Genomic DNA, 20,455 nt, shown 5'->3' with positions numbered 1-20,455 from the left:
AGATTATTTTGTATTTTTTGTTAAATAAATAAAAATATCAAATTAATGGAATATAAATATAAAAATATAATAACTAAGTATTTAAATAATATTTAAATATTCTAAAAACTTTACCTAGTTACCCATGTCATCGTATATTTATGTTACGAAAGAAAAATCTTTCTTCTTTCCAATAATTAAGATATGAATGAGAAGTGAATATATCTTCAAAGTGTAAAAATTTATGTGTGTGAGTATGGTTCATAATTTTTGCACGCAAAATAATCACAAAATAATTTTCACACATAATTTTCATCTCATATATAAACCATACTCACACACAACACCAAACAAATATACCATACTCACACACGATTGTATTACCTCTCATTTAATGTTAGAATGAGCATATCATTATACTCTAGTTTACTGGAGTGCGATCTTGTGCACCCCATTTAACTGGGGTAACTTTACCCACTGTCATATCAACCGTTAACTTAAAAGGCAGTGTAGAGAGTTATTAGAGAATTGAAAAGAAAATATTTAATTAATTTTACACAGCCCAATGTAGCCGCCCGCCCGCCCAAACACTTCTTCTCTCAGTCTCTCCTGTAACTCTCTCTCTCTCACTTACTCACTTTCTTTCCCAGCATCTCTCTCTCCAGCAGCGGCCTTACACCTCCGGCGTCCGTCCAGCAGCGATTCTCCACTCTTTCTTTCTCTATCCGTCCCCTCTAGCAACGGCCACGACATCCCCTCCACCTTCGGTGTCCTCTCTCTTTTCGGCGTCCCCTCCAACAGCTACCGTGGTCTTCAGGCATCCCTTCCAGCAGCGGCCGCAACGTCCCCTCCACCTCCGGTGTCCCCTCTCTTTCCAGCGTCCCCTTCAACAGCGATCGTGGTCCTCGGGCATCCCCTCCAGCAACGGCCGCGACGTCCCCTCCACCTCCGGCGTGCTCTCTCTTCAGCATGGGGAGGCGGTTTATCAATTTATTTGGGCTTACAGAGGAGACATGACTCCTCCTGATTTTGATTTTGTTTGATTTAGGTTTTACGCGGTGTAATTAGAAGAGCAGCATATCATAAATTATGATTTGTTTACTTTTTAAGATCTTTTTAGTACTTAAAACTAAATAAATTCATAAAACTATATACCAGTATTTAGACACTATAAAACTCAAATAAAACTTTTTTGGCTGAAAGATATTGTTGGGTAAATATTAAACATTATATGTAATAATATATGATAAATATTATATAACATAATAATATTACAGGACATGATTTTATTTTAATTTTTTATAAGATAAATTATAATGAAGAGGTAAAAGTTATGTTTTTAACATTTAATATCAAAATATGTTCTCTTTCTTCCTACATATTATAAGTGATATTTTATAACGTTATCATGTAATAAAAAAATTAAACATATGTTTGAATAATAAAAAAATTACTCAAAAAATACTTATATTTGTTTAAAATTAATTTTCTACAAATTCAGCCAAATATGATATTAATAATTAAATAGAATTGGAGAATTAAGTCACAGGCCTGTATATTATATACCCATGGCAAAGAACACATTATTTGCCTAGATGACTTCCTTCTTAAGCAAATATAAGCATTTTTTAAGTAATTTTTTTATTACTCTGGAAGAAGCAGGAATCCGTGGGCTTGTTGAGGGGTTTGAGACCCTGGAAGGTGGGTGCGGAGAGCGAAGGCCATGGCAGAAAGAAGAAGAAAGAAGATGAAGATGAGATAGTGGATGGGAACTATATATCAAGAAAAGGATATATATATATATATATGTTTGTTTGGTATTTGTGAAGCAGAGTCTGGAGAGAGAGAGCCGGAGAGAGAGAGAGAGAGCCGTCGCTGGTGGAGGGGACGCCGGAGGTGGAGGGCCATTCTCCAACAACAGCAGGAGGCAGACGACACAACGGAGGTGGAGAGACACTGCTGGTGGAGGAGCGGTTGCCGGAGATGGAGGAAGACTCTGTGAGAGAGAGAGAGAGAGAGAGAGAGAGAGTGCGCGTGTGTGTGGTGTGAGAGAGAGTGAAAAGAGAAGAAATGGGTCAACTTGCATTGGGCCATGTGCAATTTTATTTGTCTTTCTCCCTCTCTCTGTTTAATTTAACAGTGGGTAAAGTTACCACCGTTAAATGGGGTGCACAAAATTGCACTCAGTTTACTGGCACTGCTCTAAACACTTGACTGGAAATGCAGATGCATAGCAAAAAAAAAAAATACGATAAGCTAGATGAACAACTATCGTAGACTATTTTATTGACGACTCATGCTAACATTACACATATACCCCCAAGTTGCAATTACATATCTATCGCCCACCTTCTCTCTCACTTCACCAAAAAGTAGAGGTGTTCAAAATAATCTGTGAATAACGAAAATCGCCCGCGTTGAATCAGACTGTGCTGAACCGTGCGATTTTTTCAAGGACGCAGTCTGGTGCGATTTGAAAAATACTCAAATTGCGATTTATGTGATTTGGGGTGCTGGACCGCCAGACTATATTAGTAATTAAAATAAATAAAATATAAAATATATAAAGTAATTAGATATTTGTTGTAACAGACTAGCAATCCCATTTTAGATCACTTTTTGTTATCATTTTGGAACCAAAAATTGCACCAAACCGCGCCAAACACCAAGTTTCAACAAATCGCACCGCATTATGTAGTGCGATTCGGTGCGATTTATCCGCACCAAATCAGATTGCTCGATTTGATTATAGGTGCAAACCGCATATGTGGTTTGACGCATTTTTTTGGCCAAAAATCGGTCAGACCACACCGTGCACACCCCTACTAAAAAGTTTTGAATACCTGCCCAATCCAAGCCTTCTTTTTCTCTCACTCTCACTTTCGCACCTACTCAGATGCCCAAACCTTCTTTGTCGTTGGCACACTCTCTCCCTCTCTGTAACGCCCCGCTTTCCCACAACGAGCGTTAACTCGAGATTTCGGGAATAATTTTTTTTTTTTTTTCAACATCGAACACACAACATAAGTCTCTCAATACATATACCTTCATCATAATCATTTCCCGTCAATCCCGATCGTACCTTCTTAGCATATCAAAATTTAATAATAAACTAAGACAGGTATCAACAATCACATCAGCGGAAGCAAGATCGAAACCTCAATAATATATAATCGATAATTCCTTTACAATAACCAAATCGATGTTTCACATGAAAATATCAAAATATTACATAACCTCTGAACATCGTAATCATGGACAAAACCTACGAAAACTAAACATAGCCGCTACATCTCGATGATATTCTTTCCCTTGGCGCCACTGCTTTCACCTGGAACGTTTGAATATTCCAGGGACATAGTCCAAATTATATGCTGAATCATCTAAGTGAGAGTTCAAAAACGTTTTCATGCAGATATAAAAAATCATATACAAAATCGATAAATCTCGACATGCACCAGCCTAAGAGAATCCCACATAGCACTTAACCCTAATCGGGGAAAATGCAATCTCTCTAAAGGCGACACAACCACTTTGGCCCATTGGCAAAACAGTCCTGCTTAAGAGGGACAACCTCGGCATATGAACCCGAGAATCACCCTATTGTCATTGTTAGGCTTTACGCTCCAACTCAAAAGCATTCCAAAACCCAACGCAACCCTAGCCCCAAGAGTGTCATATCAGCACTATCCTCGGAATCGACGTCACCTCGGCATTAATGCTATTGCTCAAAGGATCCTGGGGTGGTGTCCACTCGCAGCCCCACCACTTGAGCCAACAACCGGGGTGGTGTCCACTCTCAGTCCCTCCACTTGGGTCCCGTAGAGTGAAGTCCGTCTCAGCCCCGTCCCAAGTGGGTCACTTAGCATTAATCCTAGGTACGCATCCCGAGTGCTGTCACTCTGGGCTACGTCACAAATTACCAACCCACGTCCCACGTGGACGACACAAAACAAGCCAATGCCGAAAAATCATAACATGCATAAAAATCAACATCTCAATGTATGCAATTTACTGTACAAAATTAAATGCATGTGTAAATAACTGTTTGGACAACCATAATACACCAAGCCATAGGGATGAGCATTCACAGTAAACCATTCACATGTCACTCAAGGTCCCTTCGGGTAGAACCACTCATAAGTCAAAACAAAGTTGGGGGCGAACACTCACATTTGGCGAAATTTCAAATTCTTCTCGACAAGCGCGGTACGTCTCAATTTGCGTGCCTGCCTCGATTTGCGTGCCTTCTTCGAACTTCGCACGAGTCACTTCGTCTCAACCCTCAAAGCACCCTAATCATCACATTTATCCAACAATTATAATTTTCCTTAATTTTCTCACAATTTTTCCTATTTTTCTCCCATTTTCTTCTCTAATAATCCAAAATAAATATCTAAACAACTATTTTATCAAATATTTCTACATAATAATTCATAAGACAATATTTATAAGCCTCTGGGATTTTCTAGAAATTTTCCAGATTTTTCTCCTATTTTCTCAAATTTCCATAATTACTTTTCCTTGAGAAAATTTATTTCTCATCGATTTACTTCGAATATACTTCAATAAAAATCACCAAAACTCATAAAATAAATTCCTTATACTTCTGGAATTTTTTCAGAATTTTCTAAAAATTCCTCCTATTTATTTTCTATTTACATTTTATTTCAAAAATCAAAAATAATTATTTTCTCAAGAAATTTCCAAGATAAAAATTCATCAAAATAAACTATTCATCTTTCTAGAATTTCTTGATATTTTTCCATAATTTTAATTCCTTTAATTCTATTTTTTATTGAATTTTCTATATTTTCAGTATTAAAAAAACACAAAAAATACCTCCGGTCATCTTCTCCGGCGACGGTACACCGGAAAATTGAAGCGATGACACCAGGCTATTCCTCTCCCTTAGTCGATCCCAATGGTACCAATCTTGCTCGGAAAAAACCACCGGAAGCCTTCCGATTTGGCCAAAAACAGTCGGCTGAAGCTATCCCGCCACCGAACTCCGGCGAATCAAATTGACCCTCGATTCGAACTCCGATTGGCACGAAACTTTTCAGATCAGTTACCCATCACCTTGCGAACAAAAGCCCCTTATTAGATCGCTCGATCGATCACTCTACAACCCGATTTGGTATTTCACGCAAAATGTATATATATATACGGCCGAATGTATATATATGCGAAAACACCCTCTATACTACCCCAGAAATTCCCAAAATCTCCAGAAATGATCCTCTTCCCTCAAGGATCAAAAGCCCCTTATTGTTTTCTCTCGATTTGCTCTCAAAACTGAGCAATTTGATGTTTCATTTTCGGCCGAAACCCTTGGCTATTTATAGCCAAATTCGACCCCCACGTGGCCGATTTCCAGCCAAAACTCCTCCTACACGCCACCAGGACAGTCCTTGGCCATGCCCTGATGATCCTAGGCTGCCAAATGGCCGGATTTTCTGGCCAAATCTATGGCCAAATCGGCCATGCTTGTACAATTTTCTGAAAATTGCACTTTGGTCCTTTGAAATTTCTCTTTTGCATTTTGGCCCTTACCCTCAAGCCCCTGATCTCTTTAGCACCCTCACTAAGACCCTCAATATTAGGACTTCTCATTTCTCCCTTGAAATTTCTGAAAATTTACCGTTTTGACCTCCCTCGGGTATTTTTAGAAAATTACATTTAGGCCCGACTGATTTATTTGACCTCAAATCCACTCGATTCAACCTGAAACCTTTTAAGGGTTGTTCTATACATCGAATACTAGTCCTTGACACTCTCCATTGACTTTTTGGATGTCGTTTACAGCAATTCGGTAATACGACCTAATTGACAGTTGTATTTTTGCTGTACCAAAAACTGTTCTCGATCTCATTTCTTTCATCACTAAAAATCATAATTTTAATTTCTCGTCGATACTATACCATTTTCCTTGGCTATCTAGGGTCCGAGGTACTCCTTCTGATTAATTCGGTCGTCCAAAGCTGTGTTAGTGTGCCCTATAGTCTTATTTTTTCTAAAATTCCAATTATGCCCTTTATCAAACATCATTTTTATTCTCAAAATTATTCTCGAGTGTTACACTTTCTCTGGCCTGCAATTGTCTAAACCTCCATCGCATAGTGCATGACCTGTCAACAATGGATAACCGACAATCGATCTCGCCCCGACGTACTCTCTCTCTCATTCTAGCTCACAACCGACCGTTCGTCGCCGTTGAAGTTGTCGTTCCTGTTCGCTGTCGTTCCATTCCATTTCAGAAGGAGATACAAAATATAAATATACACAAACTATATATATTACATAAAAGATTTCTATATATATATACACAAATATGTTCTTTAAATATAACTATAAGCTAAAAATATATTATACAAAATTATTTAGATCAAATTAAACGTATCTTGTAATTTTTAAAATTTTTGGCTAGTAACATGTTGAAACTTTTAAGAGCAAAATTTGGCTTGCTATTTAAAAAATAATAATTTTATATTTTTTTTTATCTTAATATCATATTTTACAAGAGTCAAAAATTGTATGTAAAATTATATAAAATCATAATATCATATTTTACAAAAATTAAAAATTATATATAAAATTATACGAAATCATAGCATTATATTTCTGTTTAGTTTATATTTTTATTTAGAAAATATTTATTTAACCCAAAATTATATACAAATACATTTTCAATAAGTATACTATATATTTATATATGTGTTAGTTTAATATTTTAAAAATTAGAAACAAAATAATTAGAACTTCTAGTCACCAAACAGACGAGAACGATGGAAACGGAGAATGGCGAGGAACGACGACAACAAAATGGCCAATGCTTTTGTAACATATGGAGGCATCGACGGTGACTGGAGATCGAGGCATAGGCGGAGAGAGAAAGAGATGGATGCATCGACGGTGGCTGGAACGGTCACTAGAAGCGATGATGATGGTCGACCACTGTTAAGGGCGGATTTAGGAGCAAATCTGGGGGAGGGCTGGCCCCTAGATCTTTGAGTATTTCAGCCCTCATCCCCCTTAAATGGCCCAAATCTACCTCACAGATCTGGAAAATAGCTGAATCTGGGGGGTTGCAACCCGTGCCTTCCCTCTAAATTTGTCCCTGACCACTATCATTTGTTAGTATCGACGCGTGAGGTCGAGGAGGCGTCGTCTCACCTACATTCTTACTGCCGATGGAGGGCGGATCTGGCGATGGCCAATTTGGAGGAGGCGAGAGAGAGGCAGGAGCATTATGCAAGTCTTCAACCTTACCTGCCGTTGTAGATAGAGAGTGAGAGAGAGAAAGAGAAGCATTATGCGGGTCTTCAATTTAGGTTGAAAAGTCAAGGGTGAGTTTATAATTTACACTAAGGGTGTATTTGATTGCAAGTATGGAACCTTGCATAAAAAGAAAATAAATGCTAGGTAATTCAATGAGAAGAGGTCAAAGAGGAGCCACCATGGAAGCTTACCTCGAATCGAGACTTGGAGAATAAGAAAGTATCAGAGGAAGAAGAGGAGGTCAATGAGGTGCTACCATGGAAGCTTATCTCGAATCGGAACCTGGAGAATAAGAAGGCGCCAAAGGAAGTAGAGGAGGTCAAGGAGGTGCCGCCATGGAAGCTTACCTCAAATCAGGACTTGGAGAATAATAAGACGCTAGAGGAAGGAAATGAGGTCAAGGAGATGCTGCCATGGAAGGACCAACTCAATTTCAGAACCTTTGCGGCAAGCTTCGCTGCCCACTTTTAAAGCCTTCGTGGTAAGCTTCGCTGCCCATCTCTCTCTCTCCCCCCCCCCCCCACTCCCAAACCCAGTTCTACTCCCTACCTCACCCCATCGCCACCATCACTGGTTGCAGTGGCCATCATCACTGTTGCCATCTTCACTGCCCATCACTGCTGCCATCACTGATGGCTGGTGCGACGGCCGATCTTCATTGCTCTCCTTTGGTGGGCGGTGGAGAAAGAGGAAACAGCTGTGTGGTTCCATAGAAAATGAAATCTAAATCCCCCATGGGAAAATTAATTCCAGCAAACATGGGAATTGAGGGTCACGTGACTGCCATATGAAAAATATTTTTCATGAGAAATTTGGCTAATCAAACACTCCAAAAAATAAAATTTGAGTGAAAAATAGTCATTTTACATAAAAAAAAAAAAAAAACCAATCAAACAGGGCTTAAGAGTTGTCAACAAAGTGGGACGTTAAGCTTTATTAAAAAAAATAACTAGAAATGCTGATGCATAGAGCCCAAAACCCCCCAAAAAATAATTTCTATTCCAAACATACATACACGCATATGCATGAAAAAAAAGAAAAAGAAATACAGACAAAATTAACCACCAAAAAGAATAGCATACCGACAATTGGGAGGATGGCTGGAGGTAGAGGTGGCACAGTTGCTGTCGTCGGTTAGGCACTTGCGGGAGAGCGAGAGAGAGAGAACGAGCCGAAGGCACGCCAAACGTCCGAATGTGGAGGACCAGACGGCTAGAGGTGGAGGTGACGCAATCGCAATCGCCGGTCAAGCACTCACATGGGAGGGAGAGAGAGAGAACATATCTTTTTTTAAAATATATCCACTGTGGTATAGTAATTGTAATTGAGCAATAAACATTACACGAAAGAGAATAGGAAAAGATGGAAGTAAAAAAGGAAGAACAATTATTATGTCTACGATTGATTGCAAGTGGATCTACAATGCTCCTACCTAGCGGTTGGAGTGCCAACTCTGAGTCTCTACCAGAGCTGAAGGAATGGAAGAAAGAAAAGTATTTTATATTTAAAAATATTAAATTAATGAATGATATCATATATTAATATCTTTGTATTAATTTATACTTTACATTAGCTAACTCTCTATTTTCCCTCTAGACAAAGAAAATAGTTAAAAAGATCAATTATTACAGTTGACTAGAACTATTTATGGTATCAGTGATCAGACAAGATTTTCACACTCCTTTACCATTCAACTAGATCTTATAGTGGCAGCCACAACACGTTTATCTGACGAAAATAGTCTGAGGTGAAGGAGGATTTGTTCCCATTTACAACATATATAAATTTGGTTCTTATTATATATGGACATTAATTAATTATTTTTTTATAATTGTGACTCATAATATCATAACAAAAAAAGATAACATCTTTCAGTAAAATGATCCAAAAAAATATTACATATAACATCTTTTATATTATATATTATTAAAAAATATTCAGATTTTTGGTTTTTTGAAAAAAAAAATCAAAATAGTGGCTCAAGCGGGACACAAGAGTGTTTTGTCTTTTTTAATCTTGAAGTCTTCGGTCAATTATGGACTAATTAATACTATAGACGTAGAATGCGGTTTCCCACTCATTTCTTCACTTTAATATATAATAATTTCTCCGGTTTTGATGAATTTAGACCACTTATTATTTACTCTTCAACTCCTCCTCCTCAGTTCTTTAACACAACCCACATAAAGCCGAAACTGAAAATAGATCTAAAGAATTAGGGCAAATTGGTTATTAGGCACGCATCACCGCTCTTCCGCTTGTTTCTGGTTTCTCCTTTTTCATCCATTCCGCCGATTTTTAACAGTCTTCAGTCTTCAGTTTTCATTTAGTCTTCAGTCTTCGTTTTGTTTTCTACAACAAGAACCTCTTAATTTCTCTCTCTCTCTCTCTCTCTCTCTCTCGTACCCTAAGCCCTATAATAGTCCGATGCAGCTTTCACCGAGTCTGATGCCATTAATTTCTTCACATAATCTCTCACTCTCAGCCTGCTGCTGACGCTGAATCATAAAAGCTAGAGATGAAATTGAGGCCCATGACCATGGCACCGGGAGAAAGAATCATGTACATGAAGGGTGTGATTCTATTTCTTCCCTTGCTGCTCTGCTTTCTCACCAGCTTCATCCCCACTGTGTTTGGCTCCCCCAGGATATACAATATTTGCACCAACACAACCGCTTACACTTCCAACAGTGCCTTCGGAGCCAACCTCAACACCCTCCTGTTCGCTCTCTCCAACGCCACCACCGCCACCGGCTTCTACAACTCCACCGCCGGAAACAGCTCCTCCGACCGAGTCTACGGCCTCTTCCTCTGCCGCGGCGATGTCTCACCCCAAGCCTGCCGACAGTGCGTGGCGAATGCTAGCGTAGACCTAGTGAAGCTGTGCCCAACTCAGAGAGAAGCCATCGTTTGGTATGACGATTGCTTGCTCCGGTACTCGAACCAGTCCGTCTTCTCCAATCAGGGCCTAGTTTACTTGTACAGTAAAGAGGACATTGGCAGCTCGAGCCAAACCCAGTTCCAGCAGGTCTTGGACGAAACCATGGGCGATCTAGCTAACCAGGCTGCAAGAAATCTATCGGGGAGGAAGTTTGCGACTAAAGAAGCCAATTTCGGTGGAGATCAGAAGCTATATACGCTTGCACAGTGCACGGCAGATTTGTCTATTTCTGCTTGCAACTCTTGCCTCGCCGATGCTATCTCCGGACTCTCCACTTGTTGCGAGTGGAAGCAAGGAGGAAGAGTTATTAAGTCCAGTTGCAACGTCAGGTATGAGATTTACCCCTTCTACTACCTCAACGCCACTGCATCGGCGCCCGCACCGGGCATTCCTCCTAGTCCTCTGGCTCCGGCGAACAGTCCAGGTAAACTCCAAAACAACAACGTCAATATTATTTACACAACAGTCCATCTTGTAGTTTGCTGCTCTGCCATCTTCCGAAAGATCTCACAAGTGAAGTGATCGTGAATGGTATATGTATACAACAATATATATATATATATATTTATAAAACACATGTACATGCGTACATATATATACAATATATATAGGTGCACACGCATATATAGGTGCATATAATATATACTTCTATATATAGTTACTGCATTTAAGTATATGTATATAAAATTCCTATATATATATATATACACATAGAATAACTTACATATATATTCTTTTTAAAACATACCTGTTGCAGTATAGTAATTATGATTGACCAACAAACACTACATGAATGAGAACACATTTGATTTCCTTTGTGAATAAGGAAGCAAAAGAAGAAGAACGATTATTGTGGCTATGATCATAAGTGGATTTGCAATGCTTCTAGTAGTGGGAGTGCTCGGTTCTTACATCTATCGGAGCGGAAGGAAAAGAAGAGAGAAAGGTATTTTATATTTGAAAATATAACTAAATTAATGATATCATATATTAATATCTTTGTATTAATTTATACAAGTGTGTTACATTAGCTAACTCTCTCTATTTTCCTTATGGACAAAGAAAATAGTCAAGAAGTTCAATTATTAGGGTTGGCAGGAGGAATGGTTGATCTTCAGACTGAATCTTCAGACTTTCCCATCATTCAACTGAATCTTATACTCGCAGCCATAGCACATTTTTCTGATGAAAACAAGCTAGGCGAAGGGGGATTTGGTCCAGTTTACAAGGTAAATTTGGTTTTTATTATGGACATTAATTGATTTTTTTTTATAATTGTGACTCATAATTTCTTAATGAAAAAGGATAATTGTTGGATAAAGAAATTTTAAGTCATCTTTTCTCATCTCGTGGGTGTAGATCTGGACAAATGATTCAGCCATTTAAATTCACAGTAAATATCTCTAAATTGTAGATTATGCATCGTAATTTACTTTAGAAAACTTAATTAACCTCGAAATTTTCTCATTCTAGTAAATGACATGAATTGAAATTAAACTGATTGTAGGGTACATTACCAGATGGACGAGAGATCGCTGTGAAGAGACTCTCAAGAAGTTCTCACCAAGGACTCCAAGAGTTGAAAAATGAAGTTACTTTGATTGCAAGATTACAACACAGGAATCTTGTCAAGCTACTTGGTTGTTGCTTAGAAGGCAACGAGTCACTGCTCATCTATGAGTATATGGCCAACAAAAGCTTGGACGTTTGGCTCTTTGGTAATCAATTTGACGACAATGCAATCAAAATAATGTCAAAATTAATTTTTAAAATATAATTACTAACTTGAATGTTGTTTGATGTGTTTAATTGTTAAATAGATTCAACTAAACGTGTCGAATTAGATTGGAAGAAGCGGATTCTCATTATTAATGGAATTGCTCGTGGCATTTTATACTTACATGAAGATTCTCGACTCAAAATAATTCACAGAGATCTTAAAGCAAGCAATATTTTATTGGACCACGAAATGAATTCCAAAATATCAGACTTCGGAATGGCGAGAATTTTTTATGGAGATCAAAACCAAGCCAACACAGAAAGAGTAGTCGGAACATAGTAAGAATACCTCTTTCATTTCCATAAAGCAGTAATGATTTTAAAATTGAATACAGATTCTCATCACTCATCATGGATTTTTTTTTTTTGCAATACTATAAAACAGTGGATATATGGCCCCAGAGTATGCCATGGAAGGGTTATTTTCTGTGAAGTCTGATGTATTCAGTTTTGGAGTTCTCTTGCTAGAGATTATAAGTGGGAAAAGAAATAATGGCTTTCATTTGTCCGTGAATGGTCATAGTCTCCTTACTTTTGTATGTTCCAACTAGCCATCTTCTCTTTCAATGCAAGAAACATATGTAAAGAAGGAAAAATATGATTGAACTAATTTTTGCTTTCGCTATTTGCTATAATGTGCAGGCATGGGAACTATGGTTTAAAGGGCAAGCACTGGAGTTGGTTGATCCGTTATTGACACATTCATCACACTTAACTGAAGTGTTAAAATGCATACACATCGGATTGCTTTGTGTCCAGAAAGATCCAACAGTTAGACCTACCATGTCATCAATAGTTGTTATACTAGCAAGCAATAATATGGTGCTTCCTCAACCAACAGAACCAGCATTTTCTATGGGCCGATTGGTTTTGAGATCAACTCTACGCACATCCTCTGTCAATGAAGTATCTCTTTCAGATATATTACCCCGTTGACTTTTGCCATGATACTTTTCTTGTTTGGTTGCCAAATAAAAAATTTATCAACAATCTTGTCCATCCATTCTATATTGCAATTATTGTTGTTAAAATCACGAGTGAAGTCGTACAATTTTATAAGTTTACAAGTCATCAAACATAAAACTAGTCAACTAACATGTAGTATTAGTTTTGGCAGAATCAAAGCAAAATCGCGAGTTTAACCGGCAAACTCAGACCGATTTTACTTTTTGCCCCAATTTCCAAGTTAGAGACGGGCATATTTCCATCTCTAACCGAACTATATATATAAATAAATACATAATGTAAACTCAATAAATTTTCCCCTGAATCTCTTTTTTTTGTAACCCTTAATCAGCTGCTAACCCCTGCAATCGACGTTCCCTTGCTACTAGTCTGTGATGTGGTTGATCGGTGTTTCCCCTACATTCAGCATTCCCCCTTGCTGCAATGTGGTTGATCGATAAGTTTTCTTCCTTTTTTGGAAACCCTAATCGGCCACTAACCATTGCAATTGGCATTTTTCGTTACTACAAATGAGTGAATCAATGAGTAAGTGTGATGTGTGTTGTGTAGTGTCAATGATAATAGCGTTGGATTGCTAAGTGAGTGACTGAGTGAGTTTGCTCATTGTGCTGACCTCTGTGTGTGTTGTGTATTGTTCGATTGCTAAGTCGACTAATTTAATTTGTCTTTCTTTAATTGATTAGAACAATTGCTTCTATTTGCTACATGTTTTGATTATTTAGAATAATTGCTGCTACATGTATTGTTCAATTATTTTAGAATAATTGTTGCTTTAGTTTTTTCATATTTCAAAAATAAAATAATTTCATTATAAATATATATTTATATAAATTAAATGATATTTTTAATTATCCATAAAATTTTACAATTTTACAACTTGATTTTATGAAGTCCATTAGGATCTCACTTGAAATCTTGATTTTAAATACCATAATTGTGACACTATAAATTTGTTTACTTTTGGAGGATAAGTGGTTGGCCCCTGATCATGGGTCATATTGTACGTATTATCTAATTTATTTTTAATGTTACTTTAAAATTTACATATGAATTGATTCACTTCATTAATAAAAGAATTATTATACAAAATAAATTTATCAAATTTACAATTTCGTTAAAAAAATCAAAGTTTAGAACCTGTAAAGGGGTAAAAGGGCATGAAATTATTGGCTCTCGTTTCCTCCTCTTGCCCAAAGATTTTTCGTAAGGTCCCCTGTAAGTCTTTCATGTGGGAACCATCTCTTTTGTGGATTGAACATTTCATGCCTGAATACATTGGATCCCGGCCTTCTAGAACATAAGAAAAATTAAAGGACTCATGTGCCTAAATATAGATAACCCCAGGCAGTGTCCGCTGGGTTCCCAAATTAAAGAGGCTCCACCACCAAGTCTGCTGCATGCCGGCCAGGCGCTTCCACGCCAGGCCACGAACGGGACTTGGAAATATAATGAAGCGTAATGCAGTTTATTACAAACAGAGCATGCATCTTAAGAATGACAATGGGCCCAATATTAACCCAATTAAGCTATCAGAATTCAATTTCGATCAGCCCAGCCCGGTCCAAACAAATTAATTGAATAACCTATTATAAGGCCCAAATGTTCGATTGGTCTTAACCCAAAAATGGGTAGCCGAATTGGGTTTAAACCAGAATAGCGCAAACCCAAACACCAAATAGAATAGAAAACGACCCCTTTATCAACAGATTATAGTAAAGATAATTTCCAGCTAACCAAAAGCAAAGAATTATTGGAGAATTAAATACTTCCGAACAGAAAATTCTTTTTGTTAATATATATTATTTTTAAATAATATATATTTATTATATTATATTTAATCATGTTTTAAACTAATTAATTAATTAAATTATTTAAATATTAAAAATATAATATAATAAATACACATTATCATTACATAATAATGAGAGCGCCTTTTTCTAACCATTCTTCTCCATCACCTTTAATTTAATTATTATGCTAATCTTTTCAGTGGCCAAATAAAGAGTGTAAACATCAGTTAATGTTAATTATTATTATTTAAGAGATAATAATTAAGTAATAATAAATATATTTTATTTTTAACTATTATTTATAAGTAAATAATTATTTGACTGTTAAAAATAAGATTCAATCAACATATATACATTATCTGAAAATAAAACGCTTTTATTGTCACTTAATTATTATTGTTTTTAAGATAATAAAATAATTATTAATATTTTTCACAAACATATTATTAACATTTTAATATAAAATTTATGTAAAAATGTGACAAATAAAGCAAGTGGCAAGAAAGTGAAAATTCAAAGATAGATTGGCGTGAACCTAAAACAAAGGAATGGATATTTGAGACAAACGTGTATAATAAAATTAAATCAAATTAAGATAAATTGACTGCAGTCAAGTCAAGTTGATTGATTGATGGATGTGAGGGGAATGTTGACTTCAAAGTTACAAGACAAATACTTAAATTGGATAATGCTACACGAACGGAATAGTAAACAGAAAGTTAGACAACTCTAACAAAATTACATATCTAGCCCTTAAGGCAAAAGATAAGTTCACCCTCTCCCTCTGACTCTCACTTTCACCCTCTCCCTCTGTCAAAACCGCCCTCTCTCAAACCAATCCAGTCTTATCTCTCCCCCACTCTCTCTCTATCAAAGCCCACTCTTATCTCTCCCTCTCAAACCCGGTTGCAGCGTCCGCCCCCCACACAGTCGCTCGCACCGCCGTCACCGTCACCCCTGCCACCGCTGCTCGCACTGCCGTCGCCCAAGATGGCGCCACCGTCGTCGCTCGCCATCTCCCCCACCAAAACCGCTCGTCGTCGGCCCCCCACTCGCATAGCCGTCTCCTTCGCCAACACCGCGAACACCTCCCACCGTCGTCATCACCTCTACCACCGGCCACTGATCACTGTCGTCCCCCACACACCGTCGCTTCGACAGCCATCGCCGGCTCTCCGCCCCTACACAGTCGCCTGCCCCACCCCCTCCGTCGCCCACAGAAACCCTCCACCCCCACCCACCGCCCCCTTTGCATACATTTATATATTTTTTATATATTTATATCTTTTTATTTTTCTACTTTAATTTTTCTATTTTTATATGTGTTGGTGAAAATTTGGTTGTGAATGTGGAAAATTAAGAAGAGATGATGATTTTAGTTTTTGTAATTCTGAAAATGAAAAATTTGTTATTTGAGTGTAATTTTTTTAAAATTTATGTAATTAATTTAATATTAGGAAATTTATGTAATATAAATAATTTTATTTTATGAAATATATTTTAAAAAATTAGATTTGTCATATTTCAATCCCGAACTAGGTTGAATCCTCACAATCAATTAGGTTTAAAAAACTGCTACAATGATTGTGCAAATGATCTCTTAAATATAGTCAGCTCATACATGGCACTGAGAATCAATTTGTTGAAGCCTCCAAGTGACCAACACAAGGGCTTTCATCTAAAAACCAAATTACAGGTGAAATTACGAGTAAGCGAGATCAAGAACTCAAGTTGAAGCCTCCTGAATTTCAATTTTTTTTTTTATTAAGTTTTGATATATAATTTTCATTATAGTGATTTTGATTAAATATTGTTAAATCTAACCTTAAACTGTTACGCTTAAACTTTTAATCAAATTTTGATAATTTTTTTAAATATATTACATAATATAAAATTAATTATTTTACATAAATTTTATAATATAAAATTAATTACATAAATTTTAATTTTTAGAAAACTAAATTTACAAACAAATAATAAATTTTTAATTTTCAGAATTATAAAAAGTAAAATAATTACAAACAAAATAATATTTAACATTTTCATCTTGCTCGTCAAAGTCTTCAATCATATTCTTATTCCGACTACCACATTTGCTACCAGATAAATTTCATTTTTTGACAATATCATATAAATTTAATATTCTGTAAACCCAAACCAGAAACTCCTAACACAATCCAAAAATCAACCAAGTAAAAAGAAAAAAAAAATACAAATCTATGTAAATGTATATGCGTCCTGCCAGGGGGCGACCCGGTGAGGGCGGACAGCAGCAGTGGGTGGCCATCCGAGCAGCGATGAGGGGCCGGCGGTGTGATAGGTGCAGGCGGTTGCTCGCCACGGAGGGAGGGGTGATGACGGGTGGGGGCGCGGCGGTCCGAGCGGCGCTGTGGGGGGGGGGGGATGGCGGTTCGAGTGGCGCTGTGGGGGGGATGGCGGTCCGAGCGACGTTGTGGGGGGGCGACGGCGGTCTGCGGCCGATGATGGGGGTGACCTGGTGAGGGCGAGGCGCTGCGACCGGCAAAGGCAGGGGCAACAGCGGATGGTGCTCGCGGTGGGGGGGGCTAAGGCGGATGCTGCAACCTGCGATGGTGGGTTTGAAAGAAAGAATGGGGGAAAGATAGAGTGATTTTGAGAGAGAGAGAGAGGGGGGTTGAGAAAGGGTGGTTTTGAGAAAGAGTGAGAGATTTGAGAGAGGGTGGTTTTATTCTTTGGTGGATTTGAAAATGGGCGGGTCAAAAATTAATTCAAAAATATTTGGATAGATATTTTAAAACATGTCAATCTCTCGCGATATTTTTGTGTTAAAATATCGCGAGAAGTTGGAGTTGTCTAACTTTCTGTTCACTATTCCGTTCGTGTAGCATTATCCACTTAAATTAGAAGTAGGCTACCATTTGGGACCTCTTCAATTAATGGACACTGACCTATCTCGTTTGAAATGAAAATTGAGGGATTACATTAGATTGTTGCTAACTCTATAAATATTATTTGAGAATTTAAATTAAAATTTTTATATTAATAAAAAAAATATTTTAAGTATTTAAATAATATTTTTATTTTATTAAAACTTTTTGAAAACGTATTTAAAGAAGTTAGATGAATGAGAACGCTTTTAAGATGATTGATGGCATGGAACCCTCCATTTTAATCATCATGAATCAGAGGACCCAAATCTCTACAGTAAATTAATTAATATGATCAGGGTTTTTATTGGGAAATTGGAGCTTAAAATTAATAATAAATTATTAGTAACAACTAGATTTATTATATAAATATTAGGTTCTTGTAAACACTTGTTGTAATTATCCCCGGACTCTTATGGTAAACAATGAAAAAAGAATTCCTGAGTCATAAATTGAGATCCTGTCTACATCAGAATTGACTCTCGTATCATTTTGCGACTTTTTTTATTTTTAGGGAAAAAAGAATTTCTTGATGAATTTGTTTTTCTTTTCCATTCATTTAAAAGAGTATTTATTTATACAGGATATGTATTATTTAACATTAATACATATGAAGGTATCTATATATCATGTTTGTATCAGATTTGGAAACGACGTAGATCCATGTAAACCATAGTAGTCGCCTTCCCCTGTTTCTCTCTACCTCTTGCCTGCATCTCTTATTCTTCTCAAAACCCAGAGTTTTTGGGCCTTGAGACAACCGTCTCTTGTGCCACACTATAGGTCCAAGCCTGGGTGTAAGTGTGAATGTAAGTGAAGGTGTGCATGTGTGGAGGTTGGAAAAGTGCAAAATCTCACATTGAAAAATTAAGGAAAGTTGCAAGTATTCATATACTCCTCACTTGCTCTATGGATTTGGATTCCAAGTGGGCACCCAAATTTTGGGAGGGGCGAGCTCCTACCCCCATAGTTCCAGGCCAAAGCCTACATGCATCGCCAGCTTGGTTTGGTTTGAGAAGAAAAAAAATATATATATATATTTTATATTCGACGGTATTAATTATTGGAAGTCACAAATTTAATTATTAAAATTAATTTATAATTGTTGAAATTGATTTATAATTAAATTAAATAATTGACTTGTTTAATTTAATTTTCAATTTTATATTTATTATTTCAATTTTTGTAATTAAAATTGAAAATTTTATTAATTATCAAATTAAATTTTTAGTTTGTCAATTTTGTATTAGTCACCTATATATAGTTGAGCGTTCTCCATTTGTTGATCATCCAAAATTCAAGCATCTAATTTCTCTCTTCCTTACATATCTTTCATTCCTAATTCTTGTGTCACGGAGAGTGAGTGTCCAACAAGTTCTTCCAAATCTAATTTTGTTCATGGTTGCAATTCAATCGAAATCGATCATTGTATCTTGCTGAGACAGTTATCACAATCTGCTTGTAACTAGTACAGGGTAGATTTTATCTTTAGGACAGAGCTTCCAACATGTCTCGATCGCTATTTTTTTTTCTGCTAATATTCTTCTATTTTCAGTTCTTTATTCTTGAGGGGGTGATTAGGTCCCATGCCCCCCTCTCAATTTGCCTGCATCGGACAAATGATATGTTGCACAACGCTGACAACATATCAATTTTTAGCTTGTCAATTTCGTATTTGTCACTTATATATAGTTGAGCATTCTTCATTTGTTGATCATCCAAAATTTGAGCATTTGAATTCTTTATTCTTTGCATATCTTTCATTCCTAGTTCTTATGTCACGGAGAGCGACTGTCCAATGAGTTTTGCTAGATTCAATTTTGTTCGTTGTTGCAATTCAACCGAAATCGATCGTTGTATCCTGTTGAGACCATTGCCATTGTCTGCTTGTAATCGGTGTAAGGAAAATTTTGTCTTCAGAACATCACTTCTAGCATGCCTCGATCACTATTGTTTTTTTGCTAATGTTCTTTTGTTTTCAATTCTTTGTTCCTAAGGGGGTGATTGGGTCTCGCGCCCCCCCTTTCAATTTGTCTACATCGGCCAAATGATATGTTGGACAACGCTAACAACATATCAATTTTTAGCTTGTCAGTTTCGTATTTGTCACCTATATATAAGTGAGCGTTTTTCATTTGTTGATCATCCAGAATTCAAGCATCTGAATTCTCTCTTCTTTGCATATCTTTCAATCCTAGTTCTTGTGTCACGAAGAACGAGTGTCCAACAAGTTTAGCCAGATCTGATTTTGTTCATGGTTGCAATTCAATCGGAATCGATTGTTGTATCATACTAGGACGGTTGTCATAGTCTGCTTGTAATTAGTGCAGGGCAAATTCTTTCTTTGGGATAGGGCTTCCAATGTACCTTGATCGCTGTTGTTTTTCTGCTAATGTTCTTCTGTTTTTAGTTCTTTGGTCCTAAAGGGGTGATTGGGTCCTACACACCCCCTCAATTTGTCTGCGTCGAGAAAATGATATGTTGCACAACGCTAGGCAACATATCAATTTCGTCATGAATATAGAATGGGTTTTTTAAATCTATTAGAAAAGTCATTTAGTACAACTTAGCCAAAATAAAAAATTGCACAAAATTATAATACAGTTGCTTTGTCTAAAGTAGAATAAAAAATTAAAAATATTATAAAAATGAAAACATTCAACCTAACAACATTTAACCCCATGACTTGATGATAGTGGAATTCGTTTGGGCGTGTGTTATTGTAAATGTATGCTGGGAATTCCACATCAATTCGTCAGTGGGTGAATGTTAGGTTTATATATGCTGGCTAGACAACAACTTTTTGAAAATTG

General features: G+C 36.9%; 2 protein-coding genes and 1 long non-coding RNA gene across 4 annotated transcripts in view; 2 read left to right on the top strand and 1 right to left on the bottom strand.

The window, feature by feature from the left end:
• LOC127808915 (cysteine-rich receptor-like protein kinase 10) overlaps positions 1-12,937 on the top strand; it is a 68,272-nt gene extending 55,335 nt beyond the window's left edge. Inside the window, exons 1-3 of one of the 2 annotated variants that reach the window (XM_052347639.1) lie at positions 11,992-12,259; positions 12,366-12,516; positions 12,623-12,937. In XM_052347639.1, the coding sequence (XP_052203599.1) occupies positions 12,171-12,259; positions 12,366-12,516; positions 12,623-12,916 (534 nt within the window). In that variant the 5' untranslated portion in view covers positions 11,992-12,170 and the 3' untranslated portion in view covers positions 12,917-12,937. Of the gene's footprint in view, positions 1-11,991; positions 12,260-12,365; positions 12,517-12,622 lie in introns of those variants that run through there. The other variant, XM_052347630.1, reaches the window with a different exon arrangement.
• LOC127808926 (uncharacterized) lies at positions 3,138-5,272 on the bottom strand. Its single transcript, XR_008025006.1, has 3 exons — positions 4,822-5,272; positions 4,153-4,274; positions 3,138-3,310 (listed from the first exon to the last, which is right to left on the bottom strand). It is a non-coding gene; the product is annotated as an uncharacterized LOC127808926 (long non-coding RNA).
• On the top strand, positions 9,564-10,723 carry LOC127807598 (cysteine-rich receptor-like protein kinase 25). The gene has a single exon (XM_052345594.1). The coding sequence runs from the start codon at positions 9,779-9,781 to the stop codon at positions 10,721-10,723; it is 945 nt and encodes a 314-aa protein (XP_052201554.1). The 5' UTR covers positions 9,564-9,778.
• Positions 12,938-20,455: the final 7,518 nt, after the last annotated feature.

The sequence above is a fragment of the Diospyros lotus genome, chromosome 8 (assembly GCF_014633365.1).
Source record: "Diospyros lotus cultivar Yz01 chromosome 8, ASM1463336v1, whole genome shotgun sequence".
NCBI lineage: Eukaryota > Viridiplantae > Streptophyta > Magnoliopsida > Ericales > Ebenaceae > Diospyros > Diospyros lotus.
This window is presented reverse-complemented; position numbering and strand designations above follow the sequence as displayed.